General features: G+C 39.4%; 1 protein-coding gene across 1 annotated transcript; it reads left to right on the top strand.

Annotated features, from left to right (window-relative positions):
• Positions 1–2,414: 2,414 nt before the first annotated feature.
• Positions 2,415–21,848, top strand: haao (3-hydroxyanthranilate 3,4-dioxygenase). Its single transcript, XM_034100149.2, has 10 exons — positions 2,415–2,598; positions 2,724–2,802; positions 11,694–11,777; positions 12,011–12,117; positions 13,894–13,983; positions 14,073–14,116; positions 14,219–14,364; positions 14,994–15,062; positions 15,211–15,293; positions 17,980–21,848. Exons 1-10 carry the CDS (start codon positions 2,510–2,512, stop codon positions 18,050–18,052), a joined length of 864 nt encoding a protein of 287 aa, XP_033956040.1. The 5' UTR covers positions 2,415–2,509; the 3' UTR covers positions 18,053–21,848.
• The last annotated feature ends 887 nt before the right edge of the window (positions 21,849–22,735 follow it).

Raw genomic sequence — 22,735 nt, 5'->3', positions numbered from 1 at the left:
ACTTAACATAAACGCTTACGTTGAATACTTAGCTGAGAGGATGTGTTGGCCAAATGTAGCAATATAATGAGAATGTCTGTCTGTTAGCTTGTGACAATTCAAATATGTTGTGTATTTTAAACATTGGAACTGTCCAAGTCATACCATTGTTAAAATGCATAGATATGTTACATTTTCTTTGAATCCTGTCCCTGATACCTGTAAATAATAAGGAAAGATTGTAAGGCCCACATATGTTTTCTCTCCATGTTTTTTTGTGAGAATATGTGGGTTTGGTCTTAAATGTCTGACTATCATTTACTTTATCAGCAATGTTTATCAGTAAAGATAAAAAAGGAGTTGGCACTAGAAAGTTTGTGACATAGTGACACAGTGGAATGCATTTTACAATTAAGGTGCAAACAATAACTTAACAACAATATTAATCTATTTGTGGTAACAATACGTATAACAATATTGAAAACAAATTATTGGATAAAATGTCAATATTAGTTTTGAGGACAAAAAGCACACACACACACACACACACACACACACACACACACACACACACACACACACACACACACACACACACACACACACACACACACACACACACACACACACACACACACACACACACACACACACACACACACACACACGCACACACACACATTCCCCCAGTCCCCGCCAAATAAAACTTATAATACTTTACAGAGGCTATTATACGATAAAATACGATCAAATTGACCTTTATTAATTAAATTCAGTAGTTCAAACAGCAATAGGGTAAGAATGAAAAACAGGACAGCACAGATTCACACAGATTGGAGATTAATACCATTAAAGATACAATCAAAGATACAAATACAAGTATATACAGTTAAGTAACTTTAAAATAAGAAATTAATTAAAATGAACATTTATACATATTTGGGTCCTATATATATGTACATGTATGTGTGCAAACAGTGTTAATTTTATGTCCAGTATTTGTACTTATTATGATATTCTTTACTCCACAACATTTATTTTATTTTATTTATTTATACTTAATAGGTATAAATAATGAATGCAAAAACATTTTGGATAAACTTTATTTGTACCCCTGATTCTGATTGTTGCTTACACTCAATTTGGAATGCAGGACTTTACATTTTAACACAATATTTCTACACTATGGGATTACTACTTGTGAAAGATCTGCGTACTTCGTCCAACATTGTTGGCAATTTACATTCAAAGGACTCTATATTTATAAAAACTCTTGCCTGAATACTGCAGCTATTTTGGTTCATGTGATCTTAGTACATTGTCGATTCTACCATGGAGGCGTGGATCCTACAGATCCCGCCTACCTTTAATTTGGCGGGAAGGCCCTGCTAAAGTTTCCGGTTTTCTGAAGAATACACAGCTTTCATCTAATTTTACCAGAGAAAACAGCACCACCTAGTGGGCATTTCGAGGAATTACACTAGGTGTCAAAAATAACTTAAAACGTTTTGATCACCAACCTTAGTGACTTCAGTGTGACTGTGAACAGACAATGTTCATAAAGGGAGTCATGGTTGGCTCAGGAAATAGTATTGTACACATTGTATCTGTGTGTTTTATTGCCCAATGTCAAAGTATGTAAACTGTAGTCGCTGTAAATATGCTGTATGATGTCCTTTTTGTTTTTCTGTTATGTTTATATGTATTCATGTGGAACCTACTTGCAGCAGGTCACCCTTGAAAAAGAGATCAATGATCTCAATGGGATTCACCTGCATAAATAAAGGTTTGAAATGAAATGAAAGTGTTGATGTTCTTGTCTAACAGGAATCACCCGTGACTCAAGAGCCCTGTGTTAAACTATGTAGCCTATTGGCTTTTCCAATTTTAATTCATGACTGTTACAATGGATTCCTATAGGTCTCCAGAGTCACTGCAGAACAAGGCTAAGTTACTTATTATGAAAGTGCAAGCAACCCTTCTTCTGTCCAGGGAATAGAAACCCCCACCTTTGGACTTTTCCAGCTTCTACATTTGAAAGTCTTGTATCAGTCACATTGTTTACATTCCTCGTCAAATATAACGCATTATAAAAGATAAATCAATATAACACTGTGTTTTGAATCGCTTTCCGTGTCTTTGCTCATCATGATTTCATACCCAAATATCTAACTAAATGTGGTAAAAACATGGATGTACTCTATGCATTTACACCTAAAGGTTTATGTTTCGCCAAGTAGAAAATATTGTGCAATTATTATTATTTTTGTTTGTTTCTCAATGTTACATTTGTAATGTTGAATTTGACTTCATGGATTCTGCCTGCAGAGTCACTGCAGGACAAATCCAAGTTACTGATTATGAAAGAGCAAGCAACCTTTCATCTGTCTGAACAGAGCTCCTCCCCTTTGGTTTACTTGAACTTCTGTATTATGGACTACTGGTATCAGTCACATTGTTTATACTAGTCGAGGCAGCTGATTATAAGAGAAGCTTAACACTTTAGCACAAAGCACAATTAGTTTTAAAAATGAGCAGCAGTCCTCCTCTTGTGAATGTGAGAAACTGGATCACACAGAATGAGAATGCCTTTCTGCCACCAGTGTGCAACAAGCTCATGTGAGTAATTTTACTTTTATTAAAGCCACATTGTTATGTGTGTGTATGTTTTAACCACTTGTGGAGTTCTATTGTCTCTTTGAGGGTATTCAGTATAAACTTGTCTTTAATACCCTTTTCTTCAGGCATTTCTCCCAGTTGATTATCATGTTTGTTGGAGGTCCAAATACAAGGAAGGATTATCATATTGAGGAAGGAGAGGAGGTAACTGCTTTTGTATTCTGCATACATTTTCTATTTCATACATAGATGATTGGATGCTAACTTCAAAATCATTTGAGCATCACTGGTCCCAGCCATTCCATATACTCAGTAGTGGGAGATAAGAGAGTAAATAGAACATTTTAGCCTTTGGTTGTGCTTCAAAAAGCTTCTGCCACAAAGGGCAAACTCCACCAGCCACTGTTGTTTTTGGTTGAAGTTTACAGAATCAAAGTACAGATAGCCATCTAATGCCCATCTAACGAATTCCAGCCAGAAACCTAACCAATCCCAGTGGCTGATCTATTAATGTGGACCGGAGGGAGAGGGTGACCATAGATATATATAGTGTTTATATATATATATATATATCTATGTGGGTGACGAGCATAAGTTTCACTTTCCTTTTTTATTTCAATTCCAACTTTGGTCATGAAGAATATATTTCTCGGTTGTCCACGTTCATAAAGCATAAAACAACAGCATCAGAGCACGGTGCAGAGTCTCTAGATGAGTTTACAGTAGTCCGCAGCAGACGCGTATTCACAGTGGCGTTTTTATATGTACAAAAGTGGTGGGGCACAAAAAACTTAGATGTCTATAAGCTTCTGCAGTGAGGTATATTTTGACCTAAATCAAAATATAATATTATTTTCAAAAGCTTTTTTTGTCTGATGCTTCAATTAATTTTAAACAGACAGTTCAACAGAAGGATATTGAATTGTTCTCTCTTTGTAAGATCCCATTTTCAATAAAATTGCAGTCTTACCTTGACATTAAGATGAAGTCCATTTGCCTATCCCTCTGGACAAAAATCTCTATTACTTTTTTGTAAAAGTCCTCCTTATGTTCTTGTAGTTTCAAAAGTCTATCATAAATCTAATCTAATCAATAGATTTATGATTCGAAAATGATAAAAGTAGGGTAGACATGTGGATATTATCCGGCTGAACAAAACGTGCATTTATCTAACAGGTTTGTTTCCCACAGATCTTATTTGGAGCTATTTTCTAAAATCCTATGGAGAAATCTCATTGCTTTTTTGTCGAGGGAAGCCATGCGCAGCTTACTTCCGGGTTTTAGGACGCGTCACTGCAGCTCTCTCGTCTCCTCTTCACACACCACACTTTTCGCGGCACACGTACTTACAGCCAATCAGCTCTGAATTATGTGAGATGACGTATGGTGGGGATGGCAGCACTTTGCCCCTATGGTCATTATTTTGTTGCCACACACATTAAATAGGAAAATATTCTGAGCATGCGCAGTGTAGTTTTTACGGTCACCATTGACTTAGACAGGGAGAGGGAGGGGCATTATCGGGTTTTGTCCCACATGGCTCTAAACAGCTCAATAGGCACACACTGTAGACACTAATTAGAAGAACACAGACTAAAACAGCAATGTACAGACGAATCAGATGATTAAACATGATCTTAAAATATATTTAATATTTTTTTTAATTTTTTTTTAGCATTTTTTTGTAATCATTATTTTTAATACTTTCTGCTGACACTGGGTGGGGCTTTCATTTCCAGAAAACATATATACCGCTCGCTCACTCTCGCTCTACCATACCCACATCACATGCACGCGCCACACCCCTCTAACATCTAGATCTAGCGATCTCACTCTGCATGACCCTAATGTCATAACAATAGCATTTAATCACATATTTTGTATGCCTTATTTTCACAGGGAAATGTAACATATTACTTTTACAATTCAGTTTTATTTATAATATTACACACATGCCAGTTTATTTTCTACTTTTTAAATTTCTAATTATGTGCAATGCCTTGTTTTTTTTATCAACTGCTGCAATGATAACAATTCCAGATTTTGGATCAAATAAAGTAGGCTACATCTTATCTTAATTGTAATTCAATAAATCTTTAATTATTTTGAAAATGGACTGTCTCCATAATGAATTAATGATGATGTCAGGTGTAATGAACTTGACACATGTATGTCAATATTGAAACTTGTGTTGAGTTCATTTATATTTCTCTGATCAAGTCTTATAATATAATGGTGTTATTGATCCAGAAGTACCACACTGAAAAAACGGATTATGACCCCTTTTAGATGTTACATGTTTTAATCTAGCCTTTTTTAATAGATTGTAATGTGTTATTGCATCCTTCTTATGTTTTTTAATTAATCTTAACATATATTGTCACTGTTTAAAACAAGCTCATTTCATTCATTTAAAAGTAATTAGAAAAAAATATGTACAATTTAATTACCACATATACTGTCCTGTCTGCGCATGTGCGACAAGCAGCTTTTCCCTCCATTTTCCATTCGGAAAGACAGTCACCGGACTGCCTGTGTAGTATAGGTCCGCTGTCGTGAGGTGAACGTTCTCCACGGCTCTCCATTTTAAGTAAGTAGCTCATTTATAGCCTTTGGTGTATTATATTATACTTAAACAGGTAGTTTAATAACTAACATTAACGCTATTGACTGTTTGTTTTGATAGATTAACATTAGCAAACGTTAATATAGGCCTACAGCAGCTAGCTAACTGTTAGCCTACTGTTAACCTAGCTTAGTTGTGTAGTAATGTTTAAGTAACCTAATTGAAGTGCAACTTGCATCATTAACATTATAAGATAACTTGATACTACTCTCAATTTAAATACGTGATAAATGCAATCTGTCTTGTTAGACTTGCTTATTAGTTTGTGGCCAATATAAGTTGAATGTTAACTGCCTGTTACTATGGCTTTTTTTGTAGCTTCATCTTCCCATTACCCATTGTCAATTAAAAAAAATGACCTTAGATTAATAGAAATACTTTGCTTAGAACACACTGTACACCAATACACATCTTATCAAGGACTTGGTTAATGAGGTCAAAATTAGAATATATCCTTTAATTATATAGTAGATACAAAATATCATTACACCAATGGCTGAATGTGCTCTTTGTCTTCTGTCGTTTTGTTTTTGCATAACAGATACATGCTGAATTCCTGCGCATAACGACTATCCCACTTGAAACAGCCTTCATGGCGCAGTTGGACAGCCATCTACCTCAGCTGACATCTGTCTTCCAGAAGAAGGGAGGAGTTGTTGGCCAGAAACTAGCCAAACATCTGGCGATCTTGCAAAAGGTAAATGTGTGTATATACACTGTTTTATACAAATTGTCATATACTCTGTAGAGCAATTTTATGAAATGTACCGTATAGAGCCCCATTTCCAAATGTAAAGCGTCTTTGGGTTCAAGAAAAGTGCTATAGAAATATAATTTATTATTATGATTTGCCTCACAACAGCCTGGATTACTTGCCAGGTGCAAGAATGCAACACACATTTCTAAGGATATCTGATCTTAATAAGGCAATAGTGGCATACTGGTTAGAGAAGCAGGCTTGTGACTGGAAAGGTGCAAATTCAATCCCCAGGTGGGGAAAGTAAAAAAGCAGAACCTGCCTTGAGCAAGTCACTTAATCCTCAATTGCCAACAGATCAGACTGTGGTTGTACGAGGCAGATTCCAGGTGTGAACTGTGAAGAACAGAGCATTGCTCTTGGTGAAAAGTCCCTGGAAGTGCCCGAAAAAAAAAAAAAAAAAAGTTTTAACAACATGTTTATTTATTGACTTTTCATTCCTGTATAATCATTTTGCGCAAAGATGTCACTGTTTGTCAGAGCACTTCATCCTTCTGGGATTTCATGAGGAATAGCTCCAACGCCTGCCTGTGTGTATGGGAACACGAACACCTCTGGTGCTGGTCCATTAACTGCCAGTGTTTCCCACAGATCTGTTTCCCAAATATCTGAAATATACTTGGGGGGTGGTGGTAGCGGGGGGGTGGTGGTGAGATGACGTGACGTGCAACAACATTAACCTTTCTGTTGGTCGCTTGTTAGCAGACCCTTCACGCGATGGCAGAGCGAACAGGTACAGGCAGGGCCCATAATGATAGCCCTATAGTTTAAATCTACTACCCACACATGAACATATGGAAATGAGTTACTATTTAAAAAAATAAATGTATTTAGGAACCTATCCATGTGATTTTTAGTGGGGGTCGACCTCAAATCCTCTATGGGGGTCCAGGGGCATGCCCCCCCCCCCGGTAAGATTTTATTTTGGAGTTAAATGCATCAATCTGGTGCATTTTGAGGGGAAAATAAAGAGACTAGATCTATGGAAACACCTATATTAAACATAACTGTATACATTTCAATAATCATAAAATCATGGCCATAACCAATAACATACCATTTCCAATATGAAAAAAACACTGAAACTTGTTTATTAATTAATTTGTGGTTCATTTATAGTTGTGAGTGTGTCTGTGCTCCTGAATCAGCCTCTCCTGTCTCCCTCCTCTCCCCCCTGCTCCTCTTTGAGGCAGCAGCAAAGACTAGTTTTCTCTCAACAAGTTTTAAAAGTGTATCTTACCTTTTTTCACCTAGTTAACTTTTTATTTATTTATTCATGCATATTTTACTAATCACATTACATTTCATTTAGCTGACGCTATTATCCAAAGCGACTTATAATGACCGATCACAGGACATTCTCCCTGGAGTAACTAAGGGCTAAGTGCCTTACTCAAGGGCACACTAGTGGTGGTGTTCCTCGCAGGATTTGAACTCACAGCCTTCCGATCTTCAGCCCACCTCACTATCCATTAGACCAATCAATACCCTCTCAAATGGAAATATGTGTTTACATAACTGGTGACCACACCGTTTGAGACCCACTGAGAACTTAGACTAAGTTAACTATCTAAACACTCAGAGAGTCCTTTACCGAGCTGAACTTATCCCGAGCTTGAATGACACACAGAGACCAATCAAGGGCTTTGATTTGTGATCTGTATGACAGTGGCCATGTCGGCAGGCCACATCATGTGGACAGCCAGTCCCCCTGTGTGAGGCAGGCCACTTAACAGGCCAGAAGGAGGCGAGATCAGTGCAAGGGAGCGAGGGATCATTGTCCACAAGTTAATCGATCGCAGATGGCGTCATGGTCACGGACGAATAAAAAAAAAAAATTATTAAAAAAAAACTTTAAAAAAAACAAAACTAAATGGGTCGCGAAATATACTTGGGCGGCCGTTAATATACCTGGGCGGCCCGCCCAAGTATAGTCTGTGTGGGAAACCCTGTTTTAAGATCCTAGTGTCAGGCATCAATTTTAGATAATTATGTTTTACCTTATAAGGAGCATGAAGGTTGAGAATATTTATATGTATGAATGTTGATATTCATATTCACCCTAAAGCATTTCAAACCATCAGCTTGGTTCTTTATACGATGAGGTTGGCTTTATTCATTGTTTTTCTTATTGTCCAATGGAAAGACCATAATCAACAATGTCTTAATCCATCTGTCAATCCTCTCTGACTTCTGACACTCATCACCAAGCTTATTGGGTCCTATGTAAATCTTTAAAAACACCTCACACATATTTAGTTTGATTCAGAAATATATACAGTATGACCAGCTTTGTTTTCAGGGATTAATAGGTATGTGAGCAATATTACAAAAAATGTATTCGATAAAGTATGTAATTAAAATTACATATATTGAATACATGCATGTTTTTTCATTAAATATACAGGACATCGCAGGAGATGACGTCACCAGAGACCTGCAGAAATGTACCATGGGCATATATGTCATCAACAAGGAGGGTGGAGAACCTGGACATTATGACGACGTTGGGATTTTTGTTGGACTAATCATTCTGGACAAAATTGGATCTGTAGCCCGAGCTTGTGCCATCATGCTGGGACTCATCTATTCACTAAACATGGCTTACCCCAAAGATTAAGGTACTACTATGAATTCGTCCAGAAAGTGCTCTTGCAAATGGATGGTGAAAGGCTTTCCCCCAAAGTCCTTGGACTGAAGAACAAGATAAATGCTGGACTGTAGGATTTCTTCAGCCGCTCTTGTGAACAAGAGTTCACAATTCGCAACTTTTTCTACTTTAGCCAAGCGTAAAACATTTAATTTTTTATTTGTATATGGGCCATTTACATCTAGTTCTGGAGAAGAATGTGAATATATTTCATGTATTAATGTGAGGAATGTTACATTCTCCTCAGCTGTTTCAGTCACATGTCAGGATTTATTCGCTGTCTGTTTCCACTGCATTTTGTTGCTCTGATGGCCTCCGCCGTGTGTGTGTGTGTGTGTGTGTGTGTGTGTGTGTGTGTGCGTGTGTGTGTGTGCGCCAGGTTGCCAGGTGTCCACAATCCAATCACCTCTGCTATGAGACTCAAGCCCTGACTCCTCCACTTCGCCATTTCGTAGACTCTGTAACCACAGTCAGTCTCTAGCTTTGGAAAGTCTTCGATTGCGATTCCCTGTTTGACCTGTTTTCTCCTGTGCCGGCAGCTTCAAGCCAGCCTGACTCCAATCTCCTGTCTCCAGACCACCTCCAACGTTGGACCCTGTCCCGTTCCTCCTGGCTCTTCTCCAGGCGCTCCCCAACCTGGTCAGACCTCCGTTCCCCTCTCCCTTGGACTCCGTCTAGCGTCCCTGGCCCAGTACCCCCTCCCCTGCCTACAGCCCAGTATTATTCAATAAACGTTATTATTGTGCTTGAAACTCTTTCCTCCAGTCTCTGCTCTGCTCCTGGGTTCCCTGCTAGCCTTAACAGTGGCGAGATTGTACTGTTAAGGCTAGCAGGGAACCCAGGAGCAGAGCAGAGACTGGAGGAAAGAGTTTCAAGCACAATAATAACGTTTATTGAATAATACTGGGCAGGGGGGTCTGGGCCAGGGAAGATAGACGGAGTCCAAGGGAGAGGGGAACGGAGGTCTGACCAGGAAGAAGAGCCAGGAGGAGCGGGACAGGGTCCAATGTTGGCGGTGGTCTGGAAACAGGAGATTGGTGTCAGGCTGGCTTGAAGCTGCCGGCACAGGAGAAAACAGGTCAAACAGGGAATCGCAATCGAAGACTTTCCAAAGCTAGAGACTGACTGTGGTTACAGAGTCTACGATATGGCGGAGTCAGGGCTTGAGTCTTATAGCAGAGGTGATTGGATTGTGGACACCTGGCAGCCTGACACGCACACACACACACACACACACACACACACACACACACGAGGTGCCATGATAGTTGCATGTTGTTTTTATCGAATCAGAAGATATTTAAGACACATGCTTCATGTTACGTCATTTTGTACAAGATAATAAAGTAAGAGTATGTATCAAATATGATGTTTGTTTTATTTTAATATATTGAAAGTTAACATAGTAAAAATGTTTGATTAAATTCAACTTAATTTTTTTATGTAGGAATTAAACTATAGAATTGATCTGAATGTACAAAAAGAAAAAAGGTTACATTACATAATCCATTTTAGTACACTTAACATGGGTTTAGTGAGTAAATTCTACTCAAAATAGTTGAGCTGAAAATTATCAGTATGAATAAGATGCAATTACTCAAAATAGTTGAGCTGAAAATTATCAGTACGAATAAGTTGAAATTACTCAAAACTAATAAGTACAGTGAACTTAAAAAATATATCTGGATTTAGATAAATTTGTTTCGTGCAACCACTTACCTAAATAAAATTAAGTAAATCCAACATAACAATTTTTTCAGTGCAGAACATTTATCTTCACTGTCAAAACGTGGTGCATTACCCACAATGGAATTAAAGGAGAGTTACGAGCTACAGAGGTCAGCTACATTTACTTCTTTCTATAAGGTTGCAGTCGAATAGTCAAAAAATCAGCTCCTCTATCCCTATCGTCTATCCCTTGACCTCTGTGTGAAACGTCATGGGGTTAAGGGATAGTGGAAAGGAGAATTCAAAAGGACTTAGGAGAAGAGACTGCGGTACTTTAGAGAATCCGACTGCACTTTCACTATCCGAAAGTGTTTATGATGCGCCAGCGGATGTCATTTCTATACAGCGGACTACAACATGGATGTATAATAAGAACGAGGGACTGTAAACTCATCTAGAGACTCTGCACCGTGCTCTGATGCTGTTGTTTTATGCTTTATGAACGTGGACAACAGAGAAACATATTCTTCATGACCAAAGTTGGAATTGAAATAAAAAAGGAAAGTGAAAATTATGCTCGTCAGAGTCGTCACCCTCTCCCTCCGGTCCACATTAATACAAATGATCCCAATACGTATGATTGTATGAACTATGAAAAGATCTTAAAATCAATACAGATGTATTTATTATAAACGTTAGACCATCTATCACGGTGTATATCACCATTCAAACATCTTTTAAAAGTTGAACAAACCCCACACAGCTCAGTAAAGACTGAAATGTTGACTTTATTTGATAATTTCAGTAAAAATTAACGTTCATATTTCTCTTTTTGATTATAATACTGATGAACGTTCAAAACAAAGCACTTTGGCAACTTACCACCTATGTTTTAAAATGCTTAATAAGCACCGTAACTTTCATGTTATAATTTCTCGGTCATAATCGGTTGTTTCTGTGAACGGCTGACTGTTGTCTGACGGCAAATGCTGCGGCTGCAAGGCATTGTGGGGCAGCATTTTCTCCTCTCCTTTCGGTTAGGGAGGTCCAGTGGTTCCTAAGCTAAAGGAGGTTATAAAGGAAGTTTGAAACCTCCTTTCCTTTCATTTATAGAATTCGAACGGCACTTATCATGGCTGCCACTGAAGTACTTCCGGGTCATTTCACTCCGTTAGGAAGGTTCCTAAGCTAAATGGACTATTCGACCGCAACCTAACTCTCTGCTGACTCAATCACCTGAAGAAATGTATCAGAGTTCACAAAGCTTCCTCTGGAGTCACAAAATACTCCCCCCCCCAAAATATGCAGATAGGACTCTCGAGCACACAGGAATCCAAAAATATAGTTCCCCTTTAATCTAGCACTATTTCTTCTTTTGTCTCTCTATTTAACAGCTCTTCTATCAGGTGAAGGGAGACATGTGTCTGAAGGTGATAGAAAATGGGATTCACAAGGATGTGAACATCAAGGAGGGAGAGGTAAGCTTGAATAGGGTTCTGTTTTTTCGTTTTGGTAAAGTTATATCCTTCATAATAAGTCAAATACTACATATTATTATTATAACAGTGGAGTTCATCTTAAGGCAGTGCAATACAGTTTGTCCCTGCCTCTTTCTGTGGTTAAGGATGTTCTTCTTATCCAAATAAACTAGTCTTGTTACAATGCTCCAATGTGTGTCTCCTTCAAACATCATCTTTTTCTTCATTCAAAGATGTTCCTGCTGCCAGCGAGGACCCCCCACTCCCCCCAGAGACAGGCCAACACTGTGGGACTGGTGGTGGAGAGGAGACGTCTGCTGACGGAGAACGACTGCCTGAGGTTAAATATCGTACATCCTTATCTTCTTCTCCCTTCTCGTCTTTTTTTGTTCCACATCTCTTCTTAAGCAGATCATATCAGGGAATAGAGGAAAAAGATCCTGACAAATGAACCCAATTGATATAGCCTACCAGGAAAATCTAAACTTTAGACACCAGGGCTGAAGTCGAATAGTCCATTTAGCTTAGGAACCTTCCTAAAGGAGTGAAATGACCCGGAAGTCCCTCAGTGGCAGCCATGATAAGTGCCGTTCGAATTCTCTAGAATGATGAGAATGAAAGGAAAGGAGGTTTCAAACTTCCTTTATAACCTCCTTTAGCTTAGGAACCACTGGACCTCCCTAACCGACAGGAGAAGCGAAAATGCTGCCCCACAATGCCTTGCAGCCGCAGCATTTGCCGTCACTCGAGTCTCGGCCGTTCACGGAAACAACCGATTATGACCGAGAAATGATATCATGAAAGTTACGGTGCTTATTAAGCATTTTAAAACATAGGTGGTAAGTTGCCAAAGTGCTTTGTTTTGAACGTTCATCAGTATTATAATCAAAAAGAGAAATATGAACGTTAGTTTTCACTGAAATTATCAAATAAAGTCAACATTTCAGTCTTTACTGAGCTGTGTGGGGTTTGTTCAACTTTTAAAAGATGTTTGAATGGTGATATACACAGTGATAGATGTTAAGGACTAATGTTTATAATAAATACATTTGTATTGATTTTAAGATCTTTAGTTCATACAATCTTACGTATTGGGATCATTTGTATTAATGTGGACCGGAGGGAGAGGGTGACGAGCAGAAGTTTCACTTTCCTTTTTTATTTCAATTCCAACTTTGGTCATGAAGAATATGTTTCTCTGTTGTCCTCGTTCATAAAGCATAAAACAACAGCATCAGAGCACGGTGCAGAGTCTCTAGATGAGTTCACAGCAGTCCCTCGTTCTTATTAAACATCCATGTTGTAGTCCGCTGTATAGAAAACTGTGGTTTCCATGGTTTCCCCACAGCAGCAGACGCACATTCATGACGTCCGCTGGCGCATCATAAACACGTCGGATAGTGAAAGTGCATTCGGATTCTCTAAAGTTCCGCAGTCTCTTCTCCTAAGTCCTTTTGAATTCTCCTGTCCACTATCCCTTAACGTTTCACTCAGAGGTCAAGGAATAGACGATAGGGTTAGAATTTAGGAGCTGATCTTTGGACTATTCGACTTCAGCCCAGCTTTTCTCAATTGTGTTCATGTGCTTTTTGATACAAAAGAGCAGTTCTGAGGTTAAGAAGAGCCATTGATTGTTTTACAATTCAAATTAAAGTCTCATGTCTGTATATTCAAGTCCCAAGTCCTTAACTTTGTTTTTCGAGCCCTTGACCGCTTTATGCAATTTTTTTGTTACGGTTAACCAACATGATTTTGGTACAAAACAATATCATTTTTCTTATCAGTTCTCTTTATTGGGAATAATTTGGAAATATTGTGAGCAGATGACGCTGATCTGGAATCACACTCATGTCTTGAATGTCTTGCAAGCAATGTTTCTATAGTTTAGCAAAAATAATGACAATTGTTTGGACAAAAAACAAGAAACAAAGTTAATATATTTTAGTAGTGATAACTGCATTTGGAACTCATAAAATGTGTGAAAAATAACTGTACATTGGCGTACAATGAAAATACTTTATTTTTCCTGTATCCAAATAAACACAACATATGTCATATGCTCTTACATGTCATATATAAGAGCAGCATTAACATTAGCCTGTGTTGATGCCTTCAGGTACTATGTTGACAACACCACTTATCCCCTGTTCGAGAAATGGTTCTACTGTGAGAACCTCGGAACCCAACTGGTGCCAATCATCAAAGAGTAAGACATCCTACCATCTTCATTGGTTCCTTCAAATCCATTTCTTTGAATTAAGTTTGTTAATTCCAGTTTATTTGTTTTACTTTCAGGTTCATGGCATCAAAGCAGTGCAAAACAGGAAAGCCTGACGCAAGTAAGATGTTCTGAGATTTCTTGTGATTCTTAATCCTTATTTCTGATCTAAAGTCTTATCACCCGTAATCTGTTGTCGTCATGGTTATCTTTGGATGAACAGATGATGTGTTCAGAGACCCTCCATTCCAGATGAACACGATGAAGGTGATGTCACCCTTCTCCTTCAAAGACTGGCTGAACACCCAGAGGCCGACCCTGGCCAGCGGCAGCCCCATCGACATGTTCGGGGATCAGTTTGAGACCGAGGTGCTACGAACATGTATTCAGACATGTTTTTATAAAGGTTTTCCACTTTCAAAATGGCTACGTTTTTCAATCTTGTATACTTATAATTTAATCAGATAGTTGCTGATTTAAAAAGCCATAGTCCATTTTACTACGGCACATCTTATCTTATAAATTAAATTAAGTAAAGTCAATATTTATTTATGTAGCCCAAAACCAAAGGGGCTTCACAATCTGTAAAACATAAAATACCCTCGATGCATAGAACCTCTATTCATATAAGGGAAAACTACCTTTTTAACATGCATTTTCATACCAACAGACATTTAAAATATCTTCTAAATACAGATTAAAATAAGCAACATTTGTTTAGATGTACTTCAGAACTGGTCTTACAGAAAAAGCCTGGTACTGTATAAAAACGATTGCTACCGGTGGAAATGTAAACAACATCTAGCTGTATTTTCCAATAATTTATTTCCTAATGCTATAATGACATGTTTTGTTAAAGCAAAGTGAGATTTTGGAATCATCATGCCTGTGGTGAATTACCATGACAAAGCTTGGCAGTTAAGTACTGGATATTCATTGACTATTGAATATGAGCAGATGTGATGTGCTGCACTAATGCTCTCTCTCTCTTGTGACAGGTGATAGTGTATGGACCTGGGCGCAACGAGACGGCAGTACGGTTAACTGATGCGTGGGTTTGGCAGATGGTATGTTGTTCTCTTCATGGTGTGTTCCTTCTGTAGCTTCCAAACAGACTCTCAGTGCTGTTCAGATGCTGCCATCCCTGAGTACGATGTAGCGTTTGCTCATATGTGTGATAACCAAACCCTGTGTTAATAACCTCTCATCTCACAGGAGGGATCCTCAAGGGTAACTTTGAATGAGCAGGAGTTCTTTCTCGCTGCAGGACACAGTTTGCTCATTCCTGAACAAAGCCAGTGAGTAAATATTAAGGATAAACATTAGCCGCTTTCACACCAAGTACTATGCGGTACTTAGTTCCCGGTACTTAGTCCCCCTGTACTCTTTAGTCCCCCTGTACTCTTTAGTCCCTGGAACTGTCCTGTAGATCGCGTTCACACCGGAATAAGTCCCTGAGGTAGTGATGTGAAAGAGCCGGCTCTTTTAAGCGAACGAGCCATTTTTTGTTTTGATTTTTTTTTTGTTATAGGGGACCTTTTATGCAAAATGCACTTTTTGATGTCTCATACATAAATATGTGTCCCCGGTGTGTCAGGGAACTCACAAAGTGTCAGAAAACAAAACAACTCTAAAAAAAAGAAAAAGAAAAGGGGCTGCTAACAAGCAGATTCAGAATTTTCGCTCCTACTACGTCATTGGCGATATCCAGCCGACGTGACACGTCCCAACCTATCGTATCCGTAGCTGAATCCCCTCTTGCAGCTGTGTGTCTGTGTATTCAGCAGGATGTCTGCAGGAGGCAAACGCAATCGCAAACAAGCTTCCGTCCACAAGCAATAGTTATCCGGATAGTGTCTGTCCACACGAGACCGCTCCGTTTAGCTCCAACCGCTGGAGAAGCTGCAGTACATATGCAGGAGCCTGTACGTGGCGCTGTAACTTCCTCCACAAAAGCAGCGAAGAAGCATGGTTGTCATGGTTGCCCTTCTGTTTATTCTCCGCGTGGGGGCCGAGGGAACCGGGCAGAGTGTTTCGCCAGTCAACGTGTATTAAAGTTTAAATCTTCCGGATTAAATTATAAAAGTGCCGGTCAAAGGTCTTCTTTGTTATTTATTGAGCTTTAAAACAAATGAATAACGACTCTATATAATATAATAATAAAATACACGGAGCCTCTCTTTTTCCTTCCTCTCTTCAGACAGCGCCAGTGTCTGTCTCATGCAGCAGCTGATCCAGTAATGAGTGACCCGGCCGACAGTAAAAATAAACATATTTATAACTAGTTTAGGGAGTTTGAGAGGTAATTAAAATAGCTAAGGGTGATGATCTGACTTGAAGTGTGTGTTTTGCTGCAGCGGGAGGAGCTGCAGGTGGGCAGAGCTGCGTGTCTCCGTCCTGTCAGATTAGACTTCACTCGCGTTTAGGTCCATATCGAGAGAAAGATAAATAATCTGAATTCAGGGTGCAGTTTACTTTGACGCGGGGGTGAGCAGCAGAGGCGGGGCTATTGCCTCATCATTATTGCTGTAGATGTTGCACAAACAACTGTAGCATGGTCAATAGCGTCCGGAGCACGATAGCAACTCTGCGATCCGCCATTGTTGTTGTTGGTGGTGAAACACTTCAGCAATGGCGCGGGGTAAGCGGAGGTGAGCAGAAGAGGTGGGGAGAGGCGGGGCTATTGCGCAATCACTATCAGTGATCTGAAAATGTTCGGATAGGGCGCACACACGGAGCCGTTTGACCCCCCAGAGAGTTGCGTATGCCTTTCTATCCACCTTGGGACCCGTTATCGTTTCCTCAGTCGTTTAGTGCCGTATTCAGTCGTCCTCGTGTGGCCGAACGGTCTATATGACACTAAACAGTAACGCAAACGACCAAATTCGTCCTCGTGTGGCCGCAGCCTTAGAGTAAAGTTGTTTAATACATATAATGGCACTGTTCTAGCAGTAAACACTTGAACATGTCAAGCTATGTGCTGTATGTATGTGCTCACTAAAAAGAGCCAGAATTACCATCACTACCCTGGCGGTACTGAAGCTTGCCGGTAGGCGTGTCTGGCGTGCGACCAACAACCAATCACATTAATCTCCCGCCCCGGACACACAAGCACGCGCTTTGATTGGCTAGAGCTTGTACTGGCATATGATTTGATTGGCTGGCGCTTCCGTCGACGCTTGAGAAGTTTAACTTTTCTCAACTTTCGAAAGCGAGCAACGGAGGCAAAGCGACGCGACGGAACCACAATGCACCTCATTCAAAGTGAATGGGAAGTGTCTCCGTTGAAGCATGCGACGCTGCCGTGTGGACGTACCGTTAGGGAGGATTACGCAAATGAAGTTGCTGACGTCACTTCTTCTTCTTCTGTTTTGGGTTTACTGGCAGGCCACAAACAACTTCACGCCGTATACTGCCACCCGAAGTCCCCCGGAGTTGGCTTCAGCAGAAGCTGCTGGGTATCGTCTTCCGAGTAAATCGCCAGAAGCGCCAACACCTCCTCATCACTCCCCCGCTCCCATGTTTTCTTTTGTGTTGCCATAAGTTAGTCTCTCTCCGTTGGTGCGCTGGGCTAATGCTAATGCTAATAATGCTAATGCGAGCAAATAAAATGGCGGCTTCACAACACTTTTCGGGTTTTACGGGGCGTGATTTGCAATTCGCCCAGCCAATCAGAAATTGTTAGTGTGGCCGACACACCTACGAACCATTTCCTCCCCAGGAAAGTACCACCTCTATAGCAGGAACTATCTGGGGGTGAAAAGGTTTGCGCGAACTAGGTTCTAGTTCCAGGTCTTTTTGGTGTGAAAACAAAATCCCAAGATCTATCGGCCTAGTTCCTGGGAAAAGTACTCTTAGTATTCTTCAACCTGGAACTTATTTCTAACAATGTTTTTGCGTCTATGTGAATAATGGGCCAACAATTTCAGGAAATCGGTCCGGTATGGTGTGAGTAGTAATCGTACTTGGTTTCCTCTCCTGCAGGTACCAGTGGCAGAGAGATGAAGGGACTGTTGCTCTGTTTGTGGTCCAAAACCCTGAGCGGAAGAGGCCCTGAACATCACACGGCCATTCACACACACACAATTTCATTTCATTTCAAACCTTTATTTACCCAGGTGTATCCCATTGAGATCATTGATCTCTTTTTCAAGGGAGACCTGCTCAAGTAGGTTCCACATGAAACATAAACACATAAACAGAACAACAAAAAGGACATCATACAGCATCATTACAGGGATTACAATTGACAATAACTATCCACATGAGCAGGTACCAACAGCTTCCAATTGAGTAGCATCCAACCGAGCTTTAAAAACATTTAGTGGCACCAGATTGCTCAGTTTCCATTTCAATTGCAGACTATTCCAAGACAGAGGAGCTGCACATCTAAAAGCTATCTTCCCTAAGACAGTCCTAGCAGTTGGCACATTTAATAAAACTACAGCATGCGATCTCAGGCAGTAGCCACTTACAATTCGCTGTGAGATCAGGGAGCAGATGTAGGATGGAAGTTTCCCTAACATGGCTTTATATATAAAAAAAAAGGTCACAGTGACTAGCCTTTTCCTGGCTTCAAGCGAGAAACAGGACTTGTTCCTGTAGAAGAAACCTAGCCTAACCCTCAGTTAAAATGCATCAATAAATGTGCCAGTGCAGCCTGTTTAAGGCATGCCGGTTCCTAATGGACCCAATTATTTGCCTGTGGTGTTTAACTACAGCTCACTTATGAGAGAAATTACACTAAATAAATCAATAGAGATAAATTGTGATTATTTAAAAAAAACACATGTTCTTCCTGATTCTCCCCTTTCTGAGTTTCGCTACCCAAATGACCATATTTCCTCTTTTTTTCCCCTTAAAGCATTGGGTAGGCTTTTACATTATGGACGGTTTTTACAGGAACCATGTCAAAAAGCCTCCCAGTCCAACTGCCATGTTTTTGATAGATTGTGTAGATTTTCTTTGTAAGTAAAAAAGTGTTATGAATGTTTTCAAATGAAATATATGTATTGCGTGCCAGTTTCTTGTTAAATCAACACCATGCATTTATAAGGGGCTTGCCAAGAATAAAAAACAGAACTGGCTAGGCATGATTTTAGTGATTTTTCTCACACATATTTTACCTATTAAATATAAAACTGTGTACTGGGTGCAGACTTAATAATAAATACATATGTGTGGTTGTGGATGCATGATGTGAAAATGAAATTAACTTTTTCGGACAGGAATCACAGAAAGTATGCCTTAAATAGACAAATGGGAATCTCTGTGTGTGGTGTACACACACAGAGATTCCCATTTGTCTATTTAAGGCATACTTTCTGTTATCTGAAATTGCTGAATTGAGAATAGCTCATTCACTCACATATTTGAATCAAGGGAGACTTATTTTTGAGGGAAATTATAGATATATCCATAAGATGATGAGAAATGTGATTAGTAGCCTACCTGTGTCACAGAGAGTGAAGTATGGTTGACCCAAATGCATGTCAGGAAGACTCAACAGTAAATACCTTTAACTTCAGGTAATCCAGGCAAAACAGAACTTTCCAAAGAACATCCAAGGATCCTAAAAAAGAAGAAGACTAAACAGAAAAACTAGGACTTAAAGGTCACACTGTAAGAAACGTACCGTGAAATTCACAGTATTTAACTGGCAGCAATTGACAAGTTACTTACTGTAATTCATTTTAGAGTAAGTAACTTGTCAATTGCTGCCAGTTAAATACTGTAAAGGTAATCACAGTATTTACAAGTTTTTATTTACAGTAACAGTGTAAAATGAAACACAGTAACTTCCAAGTACTGTATTTGTGTTTACGGTAATAGTGTTTTAACTGTAAAATGAAACAGTATTATTTAATTACTTTATTTTTTGTTACAGCAGTAGTGTTATAGCTGTAAAATAAAACAGTAATTTCCAAGCATTGTATTTTTGTTTAAGGTAATAGTATTTTAACTAAAAAATAAAACACTGCCATTTAAAAAGTATCGATCTGTGTGCTGATGTAGAAACCGCATGGTCTTATTTTATCTTGGTTTCATGGAGATCATTGATAGACATGCACCCCTGCGTAAATTTAGAGTAAAGGGACGAGACAATCCTTGGTTTTCTGCTGAGCTGTCTAGTCTCCTTCATGAGAGAAACAAGGCCTGGGCAAAGGCTAGGCAATCAGGCTCAGAGGTAGAATGGCTGCGTTTTAGGCAGCTAAGGAATAGCTTCACTTCAAATGTCAAAAGTGCAAAGTCGAAGTACTATTTGTCAGTTACCACAGAAAACCTAAATAATCCTAGGAAATTTTAGAAAGCAATAAAATCGATATCAACCGGTGAGATCCGTAATGACCTATCTCCGTGCCTTACCACAGCATCTGGCACTATATCGGACAGGGCCACTATGCTAAATTGCTTTAATGAGCATTTTGTGTCCTGTGGTTCTCTATTTGATTCTGTCACTAACTCTGCTTCTGTAAACACCACAGTCTGTGACTCTGAACAACGTGGTCTGGAAAACCCTTTCAGTTGTACCCCTTTTACTGTTGATGTTGTTCATGAAGCCTTATCTAAGCTAGATCCTAGGAAACCGGCTGGCCCGGACAACTTAGAACCTTTCTTTTTAAAGATAGCTGCAGACTTTATTGCTCCACCTCTTACTTCTCTTTTTAACCTCTCCCTCAGCACAAATACAATTCTAAAAGTATGGAAGTCAGCGTATGTCTTGCCTTTACTGAAAGGAGGGGAGGCTACTATTTTAAATAACTATAGGCCAATCTCTAAATTGTCAGTTCTGGCTAAGGTTCTTGAACGCCTAGTGAGTGAACAGGTAAAGGAGTTTTTATGTACAAATGACATCCTGTCTAAACATCAGTCAGGCTTCAGAAAGCAACATAGCACCATCACTGCCACAATGAAAGTGGTGAATGACATTACTAGTATTTTAGATAATAAGCAGAGTTGTGCAGCTCTGTTTATTGACCTTTCCAAATCGTTTGACACCGTTGATCATCTCATCTTAAAGCAGAGGCTACTCAGTATTGGCCTATCCAGCCTTGCAGTGGGGTGGTTTGTGAACTACCTCTCTGAAAGGTCCCAATGTGTTCATTTTGATGGACTGTCTTCTGAGTGGTTAAACATTTCTAATGGTGTACCACAAGGTTCTATTTTAGGACCACTTTTATTCTCCATATATATTAACAGCGTAGGTGATAATGTGAATGAAGCTACTTTACATTTTTATGCGTATGATACTGTAATGTATTGTGCAGGTCCCTCCATTAAAAGAGGCTGTTGTTAAATTACAGGCTGTTTTTAACATTATTCAGACTCAGTTCTCTGAATTAAAGCTTCTTTTAAATGTGGATAAAACCAAGGTAATGCTCTTTTCAAAAGCAAAAAATACACCAGAGCCTGTTTTAGATATTGTAACTACGCAAGGAACAAAACTTGAAGTTGTTGCCTGTTACAAATACCTTGGTATCTGGCTTGATGATTGTCTCTTTTAAACTTCATGTAAATAACCTGCTAAAAAAACTGAGGGTTAGGCTAGGGTTCTTTTTCAGAAACAAGTCCTGCTTCTCGCTTGAGGCCAGGAAAAGGCTAGTCACTGTGACCTTTTTACCTGTGCTGGACTATGGGGATCTGGTCTATATGAATGCACCTGCCAATTGCCTGGTCAAGTTAGATGCTGCGTATCACAGTGCACTGAGATTTGTGACAAACTGTAAAGCATTAACCCATCACTGTACCCTGTATGCAAGGGCTGGTTTGCTTTCACTAACTGTACGGAGGCTCAGTCACTGGTACATTTTTATATACAAAGCCATGCTAGGGAAACTTCCATCTTATATCTGCTCCCTGATCTCACGGAGAATTGTAAGTGGCTACTGCCTGAGATTGAATGCTGTGGTTTTATTAAATGTGCCAACTGCTAGGACTGTCTTAGGGAAAACAGCTTTTAGATGCGCAGCTCCTCTGTCTTGGAATAGTCTGCAAATTAAATGGAAACTGAACAATCTGGTGCCACTAAATGTTTTTAAAGCTCGGTTGGATGCTAGTCAATCAGAAGCTATTGGTACCTGTTTATGTGGATAATTTTGTAAATTATGCTGTATGATGTCCTTTTGTTGTTCTGTTTATGCTTTTATGTTTCATGTGGAACTACTTGAACAGGTCTCCCTTGGAAAAGAGATCAATGATCTCAATGGGATTTTATCTGTATAAATAAAGGTTTGAAATGAAATGTTTATTTCCTGGTAAGTCAACAATGTGTCCTCAATGTATTGTACACGCCCCGGATTCCTATGACGAAAATAATAGAATATAGCCAGTTGTCATGTCTCAAGTTATACTGCAACACCCCATCTAAGACACGAGTGGATCTGACTTTAATTACATTTGAGTTGAGTGTTTCGTCAACTTAATGTGTTGCTTAAAATAATACTTCTGCATACAGTATGTGACAATGTAAGTGATGCATGGCCAGATACGGCTCGAGAAGCTGACTCAGATAAGGAAATATGATATATTATGATATTATATGATCGATGATCTGATTGATGATGTGATATGAATGATAAGTGCGACACGTCGGCGTCTTCTCTGCATAGGCTACGGCAGTTTAAACTGTATATCCTTTATCCTGTAATATGACTTGAGAGATTTAAACTCTGCACACTGAGCTCTGATTGGTCAGCAGGCGGTGCTTTCACTGAGTTGATCTCTTTTCTATAGACGCAGG

Source organism: Pseudochaenichthys georgianus, chromosome 15, assembly GCF_902827115.2.
Source record: "Pseudochaenichthys georgianus chromosome 15, fPseGeo1.2, whole genome shotgun sequence".
Taxonomy (NCBI): Eukaryota; Metazoa; Chordata; class Actinopteri; order Perciformes; family Channichthyidae; genus Pseudochaenichthys; species Pseudochaenichthys georgianus.
The sequence above is the reverse complement of the archived record's forward strand: the minus strand, read 5'-3'. Positions and strand labels throughout refer to the sequence as shown.